Here is a 15,241-nt window from a genome sequence, read left to right as displayed (position 1 = left end):
TTTCTTCCGTATTCATTGGCTAGTTTTCCCAAGCATATGAGGGGACTGAAAATACCCTGGCTTGGGTGAGGTGCATCTTAGTCCTCACAGTGACATCTTTGCTCTTTAACATTTAAAAGAGCAGGACCCAAAGAAATGATCAAAATCCCATAGGAATTACCCCAAACAAACAAAAACCCACCAAAATGAAATCCACAGTTATCACTTGATCCCAAGCCATGGGTCCCATGTATTAGAGAGTTGAACTGCTTTGGTCCTTTGGCTGTAAACGTTACAGAATCAGATTAGCAGACTTTCTTCCTAGGTACTCTTGGTTGGGTTTGAACTGCTAAATCTTAGGAGACTAGTCCAGCACAAGGCATCGTCTCCACCTGAAGGTCAGATGAATGACTGGAAACCTTATAGCCTGACCCATCTATCATTCATATTCTCCCGTCATCCTCTCCTGCTCTGTATCCACTTCCATGGGAATGATCCCAAGAGCGGGTTCCTAAGCTTCCCAGGCACAAACCCTCACCCCAGAGTACACTGCAAACTGGTAGTGCAGTTGTGCAGGCGTGAGTTGAGCACGGTGAGCGGGGTGGCATGCAGGTGGAAGGGCATGTTGAGGGCCTGAGAAGTGTGGAGGACCATAGCTGCCTGGGCAGTAGAATTGGGTGGCTATTGCTAAGCCTGTGGAGACACTGGAAAAGGAACGAAGTTGTATGTGATTCTCAGCAGTGAGCATTTGCATGTGAGTGTGTTGCCCTGGAGATCTGAAACCCTCCCCTCCTAAATGGGGGGGGGGTGCGGAGTGGAGAGCGCGGGCCAGGTCAGATGGTCTAAGTGACCAACCTCCAGAGAAGGAGACATTATTGCCAGGTAGGTATAGGGAGGCCATGTCAGAGCTCTCGTGGGAAAAAAGTAGGGTCCTGAACATGGACTGGAAACTTCTCTCCACATCCCACGAACCCTCTGAGTCTGCAGATGTGGCCCCTTCCTGTTAGGAGTGAGCACCCCCAGTCCCTGAATTAGTTCTCTATGACTACAGTGACACGCCACCACGAGTAGTGACTTTAAAAAACACACACCTATTATTGTAAATATTGTAGGACAGATGTCCACTTTGGTTTTAGCTGGCTGTGATCAGGTATCCCACCATAACATGAGGTGACCTGTTAGGAGATTTGTGTCTGCCCTGTCTGCACCTCAGGGCTCTGTGTGTTTGTAGTCTTGGGTACCTCTGTTGGGGAATGGTTCTGGTACATTTAATCCATTTTCATTCAGTGTAATTATTGATAGGTATGAATTGATTGCTGTCATTTTGCTGTGTGTTTTTTTCGTGTGATGTTGCCAGTTTCTTTGTTCTACATAAATTACTACACTGAATTCATTTTGTTTGTGGGTTTTCTTTTTATTTTATTCATTGCTTTATAAATATTTCCAATATTCTACTTTTATTTTGATGTGAAGCTGTGTTTCCTTTGGAGCTACCCTGCAATTTAATATTTTCTCCCCATTAGAAATAATCTGTTTTATCTAGAGAGCTACTTGACTCCTTACCACTTGAAAGTTCTGTGTACTCACTGTTTCCCCTTTTTTGTAGTTTACTTCATTATATGTTGATATCTCTGATTTCCTACTTCAATCTTGTAGGTTTGTTTTACTTTAAATATCTTTATATATGGATTGAGTTCTGGTTGGTGTTGTCATGTATGGTTATCTCAGGTTGTTGTCTGCTGTTGTGGGTTCTCAGTCCAAAGAACATTGTTTAGTACTTTTTGTAAAGTTGGTCTGGTCATTACAAATACCTTAAATTTCTGTTTATTTGTAAATGCCCTAATTTTGTCTTTGTATTTGGGGGACATCTTTGCTGGATATGATTAAAAAAATGTTTTATTGTGAATTATGTGATAGTTTACATGGGAGAACATTAGCTTTACATTCATCCTATCGTATATCATTTCACTGCCATGGTTACAATTCCCTCTATGCATCATCAACCTACCAAAGGATATACTCTGCAAGCCTGTCCCCTGGTCGTCAGCACACAGTTCTTCTCCCTCTCTGTGTCTAAAGTCCCTAACTGCTCCATCTCTCCATGTCATCATCTCTGGCTCCATCTCAGGCATCACTGCTTCTCTGGGTAGGGTCCCGCTCTCCATTCTTCTCCCTTGATGGTCCAAGGGACCTCTTCTCCTAGATTGCAAAGTCAATCACTCCCCTCCTTTGCTATGAAATGTCTACTTTTACATTTACAACCCTCACAATCAGTCCTGATAACAATTATTCACTATTGTATCACAGGAGAACTAGCCACATCTCCTTTCATCAGCACCACCTAGACAGATTGGATACTACTCAGTGGAGATTCTACCTTCCTCCATGCTCTCTGGATCTAGGCTCCCTCTTGAAAGCTTGTAAGCCAGTCACTTCTTGCCTTTGTAGCCCCCCCATTTTGGGTAGCCAATGTTAAAGTTGCCCATCCCTGTCCTCTCCATGTGTGCAAGGGGTGGGAATGATCCTCACTGTAAAGATTTGTTCTCTCTTTTGAGCTACTGCATCCATAGATGTAGGTCAAGTTCATCAAATTGTATCAGATTACTCTTTTTTTCCTCTTCTTTCTTTTTCTAGTTGAGCTCTAATCATCCAGTCATTGAAGCCAGGTCAAGTGGGTATTATCTGCAAGTGTGGGTGTTCTTGTGCATATGCCCTCTCTTCTTATCAGATGGACGCTTCACTCTCCACTCTAGTCCTCTGTGGCTATGTCCTGACTCTGGGCCAAAAGTCCCCGGGTCTTACTACACTGCTGGCCAACCAGATCTCCACCCAGGTTCACAGGAGTCTATTGAATGTTGTAGGACTTAGCTTGCAGCTTCATTGCTGTTTTTCCCTCATTTCCCCTTATGTCCAACATATGTCCTTTAAGTGGACCCGACCACTTGCCTGATGTCTCCTGGGGGAGCAACTTGATTGTTCTTGTAGTAATCAGTCAGTCTGCCTATATTGTTTTGTATTTTTCCTGTTGGTCTTTCTTTCGAGAAGTATCTTCTGTTCTTCTAGCCACTCCAGGCTGGTCTGCTTGTTGGATATGGTTCTTGGTTGGCATTTTTTTTCTTTCAGAGTTTTGTATATGTAGTGTCCATTTCTGAGGTCTTATTATTAATCTTCTGGATTTCTATTAGCAGGTTTTGTATTGTTTCAAAATCTGCATTGATTTTGTCTCTCTGTTTTTGTAGTGTTTTACTAAAGTTTTTCCTGCATTCTCTTTGTTTTTTTGTTTTTTTTTTTTTATCTTTCTGTCAATAGACTGAACATGCCTAAATATCATTCCTTTGATTTCTGTCTCAGATAGCTCCATTACCTTTTCTTCCTCAGGAAAGTTTTCCAGCTTCACATCTTGTTCATTTATTTGAGCCATTCTATCTTGGTTCTTCATGTGAATTCAAATCTTTGAGACACTGAGGTTCTGTTGTACTTGCACTCAACTGATGATTGTATGTTGGTGTGTTGTAAGTCTCCTGGAGGATGTTGTTAGAAAATGGAAACGTGTGCATCGCTTTCTGTTCATTATTCCTGCAGCTTAGGTTAGCGTGGGTTTGGCTCATGGTGGTTGGTCAGGTGGTAGAGGAGCTGGTGTTGGCTCTAGTCCAGTTGGTAGAGCTGCAGAGAGTATGGTTGTGTCTCTTGTCAGGTGGGACAAGAGGAGAAAACACACATGAAAACAAAACAGTACAAACAAGCAAACAACAGCAAAAACAGAGAATAGTGAAGGAGAAAAAGAAAAAAAAAGGGCAGAACAAGAAAAAAAGAACATAATAACTAAAAAGAGAAAAGAGGAATAGGAAAATCCGCTAACAAGAGAAAAGTAAGAGAAAATGAAAGAAAGAGAAAAAAACACTAAAAAAACAGAGAGGGAAGATGAAAAGAAGGAGACTCAAGAGTTGTGAAGAAAAACCAAGAGCTTAAATGAAAGAGGGTGGAAATGAGAAGCAGAAGAAAATAAGAGAAAACAAAAGTGGAGATAGAAAGGGTAAGAATCAAGGGATGGGAAGGAGAGGAGGGGGAGGAAAGAATAAACAAACAAAAACAATGAAAAATGAAAGGAAAACAAACAACAAAAAACCCAGTGTAGTTGTTGGACATAGAGAATAGAAAACTCTGGGGGGCTTCTGCCAGCCAAGGAAGTCAGAAGGTGAGTGGAGGAGGGGTGTGAGGTCAGAGTCCCCAACCCGAGATGGAGTTCCTGTAAGCCTAGGGGTTGCCTGGGTTTAGGGCACCCAATCTGGAAGTAGCCCTTCAGGTTGCTGGTTTCAGTTCTGTCAGAACCAGAGTGCAGGGGGCACAGATGGCTGATGATGAAACTGGAGACCCTGCGGGTTCTGGGACCTGGAGCAGAAGTGGCCTGTACCTAGGTGCCAGGTGGTGCCAGGTGGTCCCTGGCCTCTCACTGGCTCAAACTGCCAGGCTCTAAACTCTGGGAGTGCAGGGTCTGCGCTGGAGGTCCATGGGGGGCAGCCTCACCGTGTGTGGATTTGAGCCGTCAGACCCCATCTGTGTGTCTCTCCAAAGCTGGCCGACAGCTGTTCACCAGTCAGCCAGCCTCCTTCTTTGGCACCCCTGCTCCACTTCTCCACTTACTCCACATCTCCAGCCTCTCCTCTGAAGCCCAGGGTGTCAGACTATCATCTGGGTCTGGTTCATTTTGTCTCCCAGATCTTTGGTGCAGAACGCCTGTGTAGTGGCTGCCTAGGCCGCCATCTTGCTGGAAATTCAGCGGGCCTTTTTGGTTTCAGGTCCACTGGGAAAGACTTCTCCAGTCTTCTTCTAGGAGGTAACCCTGAGTGCAGGGACAGAGGAAAGAGTCCAGATACATTCAGGTTGCTGACAGCCCATTAATCCTTTTGTCTTCAACCTTGGGTCTCACATCTCCCTCCTCTTTCTGGAAGTTCTTGGGTCCTAAGTCTCTCTGGTTCACTTTCTCCAGATAATAAATCAGGTCCTGTTTCGGGGGTGGGTGTTGGGATGCTCAGGTGTCCCTGTAGCTGGGGGCTCCAGCTGTTCTCGGTGGAAACTTTCAAACACTCTGTTCTGTTCACAGATATCATTCTTCATTGTTAAGTGTTGTTAAGAGTTCTTAGTCTTCTGCCATATGTTTAAAGCATTTCTATTCCACCTAGACAATTTGGGGATGTAATTTCCAAACCTGTGAGCTGATGATTTTGGCTTTTCTTGTAAGAAAGTCTTGTTATCTGCAAGTGGCACTTACGTTGCTCATCCCAAACCCTGAAACCTGGTGTTTCTGTTTCTGATAGACCGTGCTCATGATGTCTCTGTCCTTGGTGGCTTCCCATGGGGCCATGGACTGAGTCCTCCAGGAACAGCGAGGATAAGCACGGTGATGGGGGATTTCTTCCCAGACACGAACCTCGGTGCTGCAACTCGGGTTTCCCACACTTGTCTCAGGATGGATCATCTGTCATCAACCATATCTCCTTCCTGTGTGACCAGATTGGGTATCTTCTTGACTGGGGTCACCAAACAGGAAGAATGGGCTTGCTATCATGTCCAGCTCTGGGTCTGTGACTCCTGGCTGACCCCTGTGTAGCCCATCTCCTGTCATTCAGGTCCTAGGACCCCCACTGACCCATTTGGTGAGCTGGCTCTGCTAGGGCTGGTCTGGGAGGGAGAACAGGGGCTTCCTGCAGACAAGCAGGGCTTGGGATGGAGGAAGCCCACCACGTCCACCTACTTGGGCCTGGTGACAGAGTTCAGGTCCCCGTCCTGGATGCCCACTGCCTGCATTGTTCGGGTGGCTGTTCTGATGTAGGGATTGACAGACACTGCAGGGTTCTGAGACACACATTGTCCGTATTGGGTCTCTTCCTTTCCAGCCTCTGGTACATCTGGGGCTAGAGGGAGGAGAGACTGTGTCTGGTCTGTGAGGAGAGAGCAGGGTTGACTACTTTAGGCTCTTGGCTTTGGGCACAGCATGTCTGTCCTTTGAATGGGGTGAGTCTCCAAGTGATACTTAACTCCAGTGCCCCTGATTCTATCCCTCGCTGTGTTTTTCTGTCTTCACAGCGTGTTATTTTTATCTGTTCTGTATGTGTTGTCCATCAGATCCACCCAGCTCTTTGTTCACCTAGAGAAGACACTCTATGTTTCCTGTTGGACAAATTGCCCATCAGCCATCGGTCGCACTGAAGGAGAAGCCTGTGCCCTACCTAGGTAAGTCTTCCAACCCTAACCACTTCCTGGGATGGAAAGATAAAGGGCTCAGAGAGGGACTCTGGGGTAGGTGTTGGGATGCTCAGGTGTCTCTGTAGCTGGGGGCTGCAGGAGCTCTGGTTGGAGACTTTCAAACACTTTCTTCTATTCACAGATTTTGGGTCAACATCATCGTTTCCACGGCCTACCTCTCCAGGATCTGAGTCCCCGGGGTTCCTTGTGGTCATGTGTGACCTCCTCAGCAGTGAGGTGGTTTTGAACACGCCCAGACGGAGTCAGCACCACACCTCCCTCCTCTGCAACCTCTTCATCTTCTCCACCTGATCTCCAGTTCCTTGTTAATTCTGTAGCGATGGTGGTCTTTTCTCTCTCTCTTGTTGTCCTTTGTGTTTCTGTCTTTATTTGCTCATGACTTTACTGTCATTCTTGAGGGTGTTACCCACCCTGCCTGAGATGAAGGTTACTGCAACAGTGGTCCCAAGCCTCCTTTCACAGCTCTCAAGTCTCTCGCCAGCCAGGCCCTACAACTCATGGCAATGGCCTCACAGAACTGAGACAGCCTACTCCCAGGTTTGGGATGATTAGGGATGGTAGCAGGTTACAATCCAGGGTCAGAGTGTTCAGGGTACAGTTTTTCCAGTCAGGACAGCCCTTCCCCTGCTGTGCCTCTGTCCCTGGCCCCTGGCCTGGACTCTGCTCTGCTCCAGCACTGTTACAAAGCTCTTTTAGGGCTGGTGATAAATGCTCACAGGGCACACGGCTCTACCATAAGCTTTAGCCTGAAGACCCTTGGCTCTTGCTCTGTGGGTCAGCAAACTCACTTCCCCCAATTTAGTGCCTGAAGGTGCCTTACTGTGCAAATAAATTTCCTGCTCCAAGTTATTCAGCTTGACTTGATTAATGGGCTGAGAAGTCCACTGCTGTGTCTTGTGACAACTCTGGCTCTTGGTTCTGCTCCTCTGTCACTCCTCTGGTGTCATAGTTTTCTGTCCCTGGGTTGAGAAGGTTCAACACGTAGGGATCTCTGGTCCAAAGGGTATACTCACCTCTCCTGACTCTTCTTCCTGGCTGGTAGAGAGATTCTCCCATCCTGCTTCTGAGAAGGCTCGTTTTATATCCTCGCTAGTGTTCCAAGTTTTGACAATTAACCCAATCAACAATCACTTAAAACAGAAGTCTACAATCCTTCAGCATCTTCCCCATCTCTGCTTACCCTGAAAAAAAAAGTAGCTTGGTGGGAGTTAGTACTGCAGCCACCGAGTTTCCATTTTTATAACTCAAAAAAAAATTTAAATGTTTTATTGTGAATTATATGATAGTTTACATGGGAGAACATCAGTTTTACATTCATTCTATCATATATTGTTTCATTGCCATGGTTACAATCCCCTCCATGCATCATCAACCAACCAAGTGGTATACCCTGCAAGCCTGTAACTCAAAAATTTTTTAATTGCAGTAAAATGTATATAACAATTTTTTTGATATGCAGACCAAATTTCAGTGTACAGTTTAGGGTAAGCACTGGTCTGCGACCCACCAGCAACTCTAGAAGAGAAAGATGAGTTTTCTGCTCCTGTCAAGATTTACAGGCTCTGAAACCCTGTACAGGTCACTCTGCAATGGGTCTGCCTCAGTGGTACACGCTCACTGCCGATACCAGCAGTGTAACTTGTCCCAACGCTCAACCTCTGTTGTGTGTTTTCTGAGCACCTCTGTCACCTTCCACATAAAGTTGGGAATGATTTGAAATGTTCATGAAAATGATCAGATATGTACAGAACTCTGATTATATTTGGAATTTGAAGAATTAATATTTGATGGCAGCATCTCAGTTCAGGAGTCTTGAATGACATTTTATTTCATGGTGTCATTTCTTTAGACTTTTGTGGCTGTTCATACAGAGTCTTCCATATCCCATAGATATTATATATACACACACACACACATATATATATACACACACATATATACACATGGTATAAATTAAGCGTATGGTTACTTTGAATTGCATCTTTACTGCTATGTGCACTCATTAGTTGGTGGTATACAAGAGTTATGAGTTGTACACTCATTAGTTGATGGTATATGAAAGTTACAAGTTGTGCACTCATTAGCTGGTGGTATACAAGAGTTCAGAGTTCTTAGTCTTCTGCCATATGTTTAAAGCATTTCTATTCCACCTAGACAATTTGGGCATGTAATTTCCAAACCTGTGAGCTGATGATTTTGGCTTTTCTTGTAAGAAAGTCTTGTTATCTGCAAGTGGCACTTACGTTGCTCATCCCAAACCCTGAAACCTCGTGTTTCTGTTTCTGATAGACCGTGCTCATGATGTCTCTGTCCTTGGTGGCTTCCCATGGGGCCATGGACTGAGTCCTCCAGGAACAGCGAGGATAAGCACGGTGATGGGGGATTTCTTCCCAGACACGAACCTCGGTGCTGCAACTCGGGTTTCCCACACTTGTCTCAGGATGGATCATCTGTCATCAACCATATCTCCTTCCTGTGTGACCAGATTGGGTATCTTCTTGACTGGGGTCACCAAACAGGAAGAATGGGCTTGCTATTATGTCCAGCTCTGGGTCTGTGACTCCTGGCTGACCCCTGTGTAGCCCATCTCCTGTCATTCAGGTCCTAGGACCCCCACTGACCCATTTGGTGAGCTGGCTCTGCTAGGGCTGGTCTGGGAGGGAGAACAGGGGCTTCCTGCAGACAAGCAGGGCTTGGGATGGAGGAAGCCCACCACGTCCACCTACTTGGGCCTGGTGACAGAGTTCAGGTCCCCGTCCTGGGTGCCCACTGCCTGCATTGTTGGGGGGTGGCTGTTCTGATGTAGGGATTGACAGACACTGCAGGGTTCTGAGACACACATTGTCCGTATTGGGTCTCTTCCTTTCTAGCCTCTGGTACATCTGGGGCTAGAGGGAGGAGAAACTGTGTCTGGTCTGTGAGGAGAGAGCAGGGTTGACTACTTTAGGCTCTTGGCTTTGGGCCCAATGTGTCTGTCCTTTATTAGAATGGGGCTGAGTCCTCCAGCAAGCCTGAGACTGGCATTCCATAGTCTGACCCCCATACCACGCAAATCTGGCCTCCAATGCCCCTGCTTTTATCCCTAGCTCTGTGTTTCTGTTTTCATTGTTGTTGTTGTTATGTGCTATTGAGTTGGTTCCAACTCATGATGACCTTGTGTGGGGTTTCTGAGGGGTAGCTGGTGGGCTTGGACTGCTGGCCTTGTGGTTTGCAGTCCAGTGCTGAACCCACAGTGCCACACAATTCTGTCTTCATAGCATCTTATTTATTGATTTATTTTTATTTGTCTACATGTGTTGTTCATCGGCTCCACCTAGCACCCAGCTCTTTGTTCAGCTAGAGAAGACACCCCATGTTTGCTGTGGGACAAATCTCCCATCAGCCACCCTTGGTCCCACTGAAGAAGAAGCCAGTGTCCTACCCAGATAAGGCTTCCTGCCCCTAACCACTTCCTGGGTAGTGACAATAAAGGAGCTCAGACAGTGTCCGGGGCAGAGAGCTCAGAGCCCTTGGAGGTGAGGATGCAGCCTGTTCACACCCTACCCTCTCTATCCCAGACCCAGGGGTCCTGTCCCCATCTCCTCACCCAGGTCCTCCCCTCCTGCTGCAGATGCTGTGGGTGCTGTTGCTGACCCTCCCCTTCCTGGGGGCCACCATGCCCATGACCCCAGGTGTGTCTTAATCCCCTCCAATGCCTGCCCAATCCCTAAGCCTCTATCTGGAATCTGGGGAGCAGCCCTGGGGTGGTGTGGAGACCCCTCTGAGGATGGCCAGGCTCACTCCTGATCTTGCGGGGTAGGTGCAGAGCAGGGAGGCTGAGCTGAGTTCTGGGAAGGATTGCCACATGACCCCTTGCTCTGCCTCCTCAGCTCCCAGCCCAGAGACAGAGCTTGAGGGCATTGTGGGGGGCCATGATGCCCTGCCTGGCAAGTGGCCATGGCAGGTCAGCCTGTGGGTCTACGTCCCAGGAGACAATGGCTGGGCATTCATATGTGGGGGTTCTCTCATCCGCCGTGAGTGGGTGCTGACTGCAGCTCACTGCGTTCAAGGGTGAGTGACCCTCGACACATGGTTGGGCGACTACATTGTAAACAGTGCCGTGCGTGTTGTGGGGTTTCCTGGGTGGGGTGGCTGCAGTCCTGGGTCCAAGGGGATTCAGTAACCTGGGGTCTCTCCCTGCCCCAGACGGGATGCTCTGGACTTTGAGAGGCTGACCCACCTCCTGCTACTGTGCTGATGTAGCTTCTGCCTCAGTTCTGACACTTTTGGTCTTCTCATCCCCCTAGGAAAAGATTAGAGCCTCGTTCTTTTAGGGTCCAAGTAGGGCAAGTGAAGCCCAAGTGGCAGAATGACCTTTTTCAGGAGGTGACTGAGATCATCTCCCACCCCAACTACAACCCTGTGCTGAAAGGTGAAGGTGGGGCAGATGTGGCCCTTGTCAAGCTGGGGGCCCCCGTGAGACTGTCTCAGGGCGTCAGTCTGGTCACCCTTGCTCATGAGAAGCTCACAGTCCCTGCAGGCATGAAGTGCTGGGTGACTGGATGGGGTAACATCAAACCAAAGGGTAAGAGTCAGGATAACTGGGTCCCGATGGCATGGGGAGGGTTGGAAGGGGGTGAGGATACAGTGGGTATCGTCACAGTATTATCAATAGGGAGGGCCTCAGTCTCCCTGGGACCCTCTGGGGATGGATGTGGGTGGGGATTGGACTTGGTCATCTCAAGAGGGTACGTTTCAGGCAATGACCAGATGAGGTGGGAGGCAATCTCTGCCCTTCCTCTCCCTCAGTCCCTGCACAGCCATTCCTGTCCCCAGTGCTCCCTGCATCTTGAGGGGGAGGATGGGAAATGAGGCCAGTAGGGACTGAGGGAAATGGCCCACGTCCACTCTGATCCAGGGCCCTGAGTCTGCATTTTTAGGGGAACCACTTGTTTTGATTTTCCCAGTAACATTCTAGTGGGGGGGGGGGTGTTTAGGAAAGTCCCACCCCAGAGTCTCTCCTGAGCCTGGTGCCCACTAGAGCGTACCAGCCTGTCAGCACAAGGAAACCATGCGAGGGGCCATGTGTTCCCCAGGGCATATCTGGGGAAACGGAGGCTTGGCATGCGCTTCCAGAATCTGGCATGTGGTTCTCCCAGTTACAGGGTTAGCTTCTGCACTGGACATCTGTGGAGACACTACCATGGTCATTGATGGACCAGGGTGATGGGGGAGGGGCACAGTCCCTTCATCGTGTCCCCCAGGCTCACTCACCTTCTCTCCACAGTCCAACTGCCAGCACCATACAACCTGCGGGAGGTCGAGGTGCCCATCGTGGATGATGAGGTCTGCAGACAGCAATATAGGAAGGTCAAAAAGGTCATCCTGAAGGACATGCTGTGTGCTGGGAGCTCAGGCCGGGACTCCTGCCAGGTGAGACCCTCACATCCAGATATCTGTCTCCCGATTGCTGCCCTTGCTCCAAACTCTCAGGGAGTATGAGGCTCACCACCTGTTCTTTCCTTCCACAGGGAGATTCTGGGGGCCCCTTGGTCTGTAAGCTGGGGGGCACCTGGCTCCAGGTAGGGGTGGTGAGTTGGGGTGAGGGCTGTGGCAATCCAGGCTTTCCTGGAATCTATGCCCGAGTGCCATACTATGACAAATGGATTCACAACCATGTTTCTCCATCTCCTTGAGTCCCGGGCAGGGACAAGGATGCTGCTGACAGAGGCAGACACTCCAGGATTTTTGGGGACCCCCATGTCTTCCTCTGTCCTCTGTTCTGAGATCCTCCCAGTGATCATACCCTCCTTTGAGTCCGGTCCCATCCTTAACATCTGAAAGGGGCATCAGGGATGACACCCTGAAGACATTAGTGACCTCCCAGAGATGAGGCTGGGCTGGGGAAGCCTCCCTGGACCACAGCCTCCTCCCACTCCCCATGTCCTAATAAAGCATCTGAGCAGCATGTTCCTGGCTGAGTGTCTTTTTTGTGGATGTGGCCAAGAGAGTCACTGGGTGAAGCTTTCCTAGGGGGTAGTCCAGGTGATGAAATTGGGACTAGACAGCTGTAGCTGCCTTTTGGGCTGACGGCAGAGGGTGCGATCTGCTGCTGAGGGTGTAGGAGTTTCCTACCTGGGGTCTGAGACACGAGCTTGGAACGCTCCAAGGAATATTAGCTGGGTTCAACGACTTCCTCCCTTCCTCCTCCCTCACCAGGTTTGAAACAAACTCAGTCCCTCCTCTCAAACACTCACTGTATGTTTGGGAGACAGAAAGCTGAGCACATGATTCAAAAGACCACGTTAAGTGAGGATCCCAGTGACCGGAATGGACAGGGGAAAGCAGAACGTTGCCCTCTTCTTCTCATCCTGCTCTCTATGACCAGTACATCCGGCCCTCATCTCAATGAAGGCCACATCTGAGCAGAAGGAAGTCCATCTCATTTACTGATGAAAAGTCCTTCTGATCCAATTTCTAAGTTCAGTCTCTCATCCCGTTTAGAGCTTCTCCTAACCCAGGTCCAGCCAGAAAGGGGCTGTGGGTGGGTCCAACCTCTCATCTTCAATTTCCACAGCTTGGACCTCTCTCCTGCTCCTGATGCCTTGTTGGCTGTAGGTGGTCAGAGAGGAGACATGAAGGGACAGGAGCGCTTCCTGATTGTGGCCTCTCTTGCCAGTGCTGGCGCCCTCTGCTGGAGGAGGACCATGTTTGCGCCAGGGCCAGGGAAGGTCATGGCTCAGAATAATGGTCATTTCTTATCTGGAGATTCCTTCCTCTCTGTTCCCCCACATATCCAGAATGGAGGCCAGGGTCCTCTGGAGGCAGAAGCAGTCCAGGAAGAAGGGCACTGGGGGTGTTTGGAGGGGGGTTTCTGGGAGTCCTTTCATACCTATTACTGTAGTCGGTGAAAGAAAAAGCAGCCTAGCAAATTCAGTTAGAACACATAGGCTGGCCCCCGGGTCAAGTAGGAAAGAGACTGTCTTTCCAGCGACACTCCCTTTTACCTGGAACTCAGGGGGACATGGGAGGCTGTGAGATTCCGGCCACAGCATTGCTCGGTTAGTGGCAGGAGGGACACCAGGCCATTTTCAGGGTTTTGGGGAGAGACTCCCGCTCTGAGAGGAGGCCTCTGTGTGGGACAGTCCATCTTCCAATGTCCTCATTGTCCACAGGTTGGACACGGCTTTGTAAGAGGCTTAGGGTTAGGGCATGCTTTTGCCCAGTGGCCTTCATTTCCACACCGGAAACACTTTCCTGAGGGGTTGACAGCCTTGTGTCCCATGATAGGGTTATGGGTGGAGGCCAGCATCTGTAGATGAATTTTTCGCTGGAGGTACCTTTCTTTCTCTGCCCTTGTGTCTTCCTCCCTTTTATTGAAGACTTTAAAGGCAGTGTCAAGGAGCTCTCCCTGAGGGGTTTGGGGCCCTCGTTCTAATCTTTGTAATTTCTTTCTAATATCTGATGCTGATTGGGGATGGAGGTAAGTTCTCTCTTCTGGTGACTCATGGTCAAGTTTGGTATATTTAGTCATTGTTTCAGTTAAGCAGGAGAAGAAAAGGGTGGGGTTTTCTTCTGAACCTTGAGTTATTTGCTACTGAGGATGGTATAGACATCCCGCTAGGTCAGGGAGAAAGTCTGTGAAAGATGGAGAAATTATTTTCTAAACTTTGCTGGGTTTTTGCTGAAAGATCCTAGCCTATTCTCAATTTGAGAGAGATCAGAGAGGGAAGAGAGGACATGGATACGGGTGGGACCCTCATAGCTGGCAGCGTCTCTGAGATGAAAAAGCATTAGGGATCATTTTGACCTTGGTACTGGGCCCGGAGCTTATTCTCATTTGTGGAATCTGGGGATAAAGGGGGTTGGGGTAGAGGAGGGTGGGGGACTGAGGAGGGAAGGGAGAGAAAGGCTTGAAAGTGGGGAACCTGCCATTTTGCCATTTCTTTTTATAAGTTGTCAATGTCTCTTAAAATTTGAAAGTCAAAATTGCCGTTTCCTGGCCACTGACTAATTGCAACCAGGGTATATTGCAAAAATCAATTAATTATTTTTCCAACTGATTTCTATTAGGTTATTTCTTTAGGTTATTCAGAAGACAGCCTAGAGGGGAGGGGTGGTTTGCAAAGCCCCAACTCCCATTTTGGGTGGGTCAAGGAGTCACTGCCAAAGGTGAGACTCTCTTCACAGGTGAGAAGAGAGACTGCTGGAGGTCCGACTGTCGGACCAGATGGCCTGGAGAGGGTTATGGCTTCCCCTCACTCTCTGCCAGGGGAGTCCAAGTGATCCTCTGAGGATCAGGGCATGAGGCAGAATCTCCTGGGATCCTCAGGAGAGAGTGCAGGGGGCTAACTTATCTAGACCCAGGAATTTGTGACCGGTGTTGAATGAGGAGAGATCTGGCAGAATGGCCTCTGAGATCTGGAACCCTGTCAAAGAAAAGACAGACTACTTGGAAGTGAGTGCTTGGGCAAAAGAACTTTACAAGAGTTTTGAGAGCCACCAGGGGTGCCCTGGCCTGAAAGGGTCTGTGATCCCTTGTAGTCAGTTGCAGAGGGAGAGAGAGAAAGAGAGAAGAGAGAGGAGAAAAGTGGGCTACTCATATATGAGCAGTCGGAGAAAGAGATCCTAGGGTCAGGAGTTTTGAGAGTTTGCTGGAGTGTGCCCCAGTCAGAACCTCACAAACCTCTTGGACTGAATCTGCCATCTCTCACAGTCTGCTGGAGAGAGAAAGAGAGACGGAGAAAAGTGACAGGGAGCCTGGGTAAGTAGCTAGGACAGGTTTGGGAGAGGTGGAGCTTTCAATGGGCTGGATGCATGGAGGATAAGGCCTTTTGAGAGGCCTTGCCAGAGGGTGGAATTTAGATGGGGCTAACTGTTGGGAAAAGGAGCTCTGGTAGCATAGTGATTATGAATCGGTCTGTGAACTGCAAGGTCAGCAGTTCAAAACTACCAGCTGCTCTGCAGGAGAAAGATGAGGCTTTCTGCTCCCGTAAAGATTTACAGCCTCAGAAACCCT

The 15,241-nt window shown here is 48.5% G+C and overlaps 2 protein-coding genes across 2 annotated transcripts in view; both read left to right on the top strand.

Moving 5' to 3' along the window:
- The window catches only part of LOC102834522, a 38,203-nt gene extending 32,394 nt beyond the window's left edge, over nucleotides 1–5,809 (top strand). Inside the window, exon 12 of the mRNA XM_006873937.1 lies at nucleotides 5,607–5,809. Within this exon, the coding sequence (XP_006873999.1) occupies nucleotides 5,607–5,809 (203 nt within the window). The remainder of the gene's footprint in view (nucleotides 1–5,606) is intronic.
- Nucleotides 5,810–6,140: 331 nt separating this feature from the next.
- LOC102834128 (mastin-like) lies at nucleotides 6,141–13,288 on the top strand. Its single transcript, XM_006873936.1, has 8 exons — nucleotides 6,141–6,210; nucleotides 9,801–9,914; nucleotides 10,113–10,293; nucleotides 10,530–10,807; nucleotides 11,510–11,655; nucleotides 11,754–11,823; nucleotides 12,841–12,953; nucleotides 13,241–13,288. Exons 1-8 carry the CDS (start codon nucleotides 6,141–6,143, stop codon nucleotides 13,286–13,288), a joined length of 1,020 nt encoding a protein of 339 aa, XP_006873998.1.
- The last annotated feature ends 1,953 nt before the right edge of the window (nucleotides 13,289–15,241 follow it).

The sequence above is a fragment of the Chrysochloris asiatica genome, unplaced genomic scaffold (genome assembly GCF_000296735.1).
Source record: "Chrysochloris asiatica unplaced genomic scaffold, ChrAsi1.0 scaffold00257, whole genome shotgun sequence".
NCBI lineage: Eukaryota > Metazoa > Chordata > Mammalia > Afrosoricida > Chrysochloridae > Chrysochloris > Chrysochloris asiatica.
Note: the sequence above shows the minus strand (reverse complement) of the source record. Positions and strands in the feature narration are given on the sequence as shown.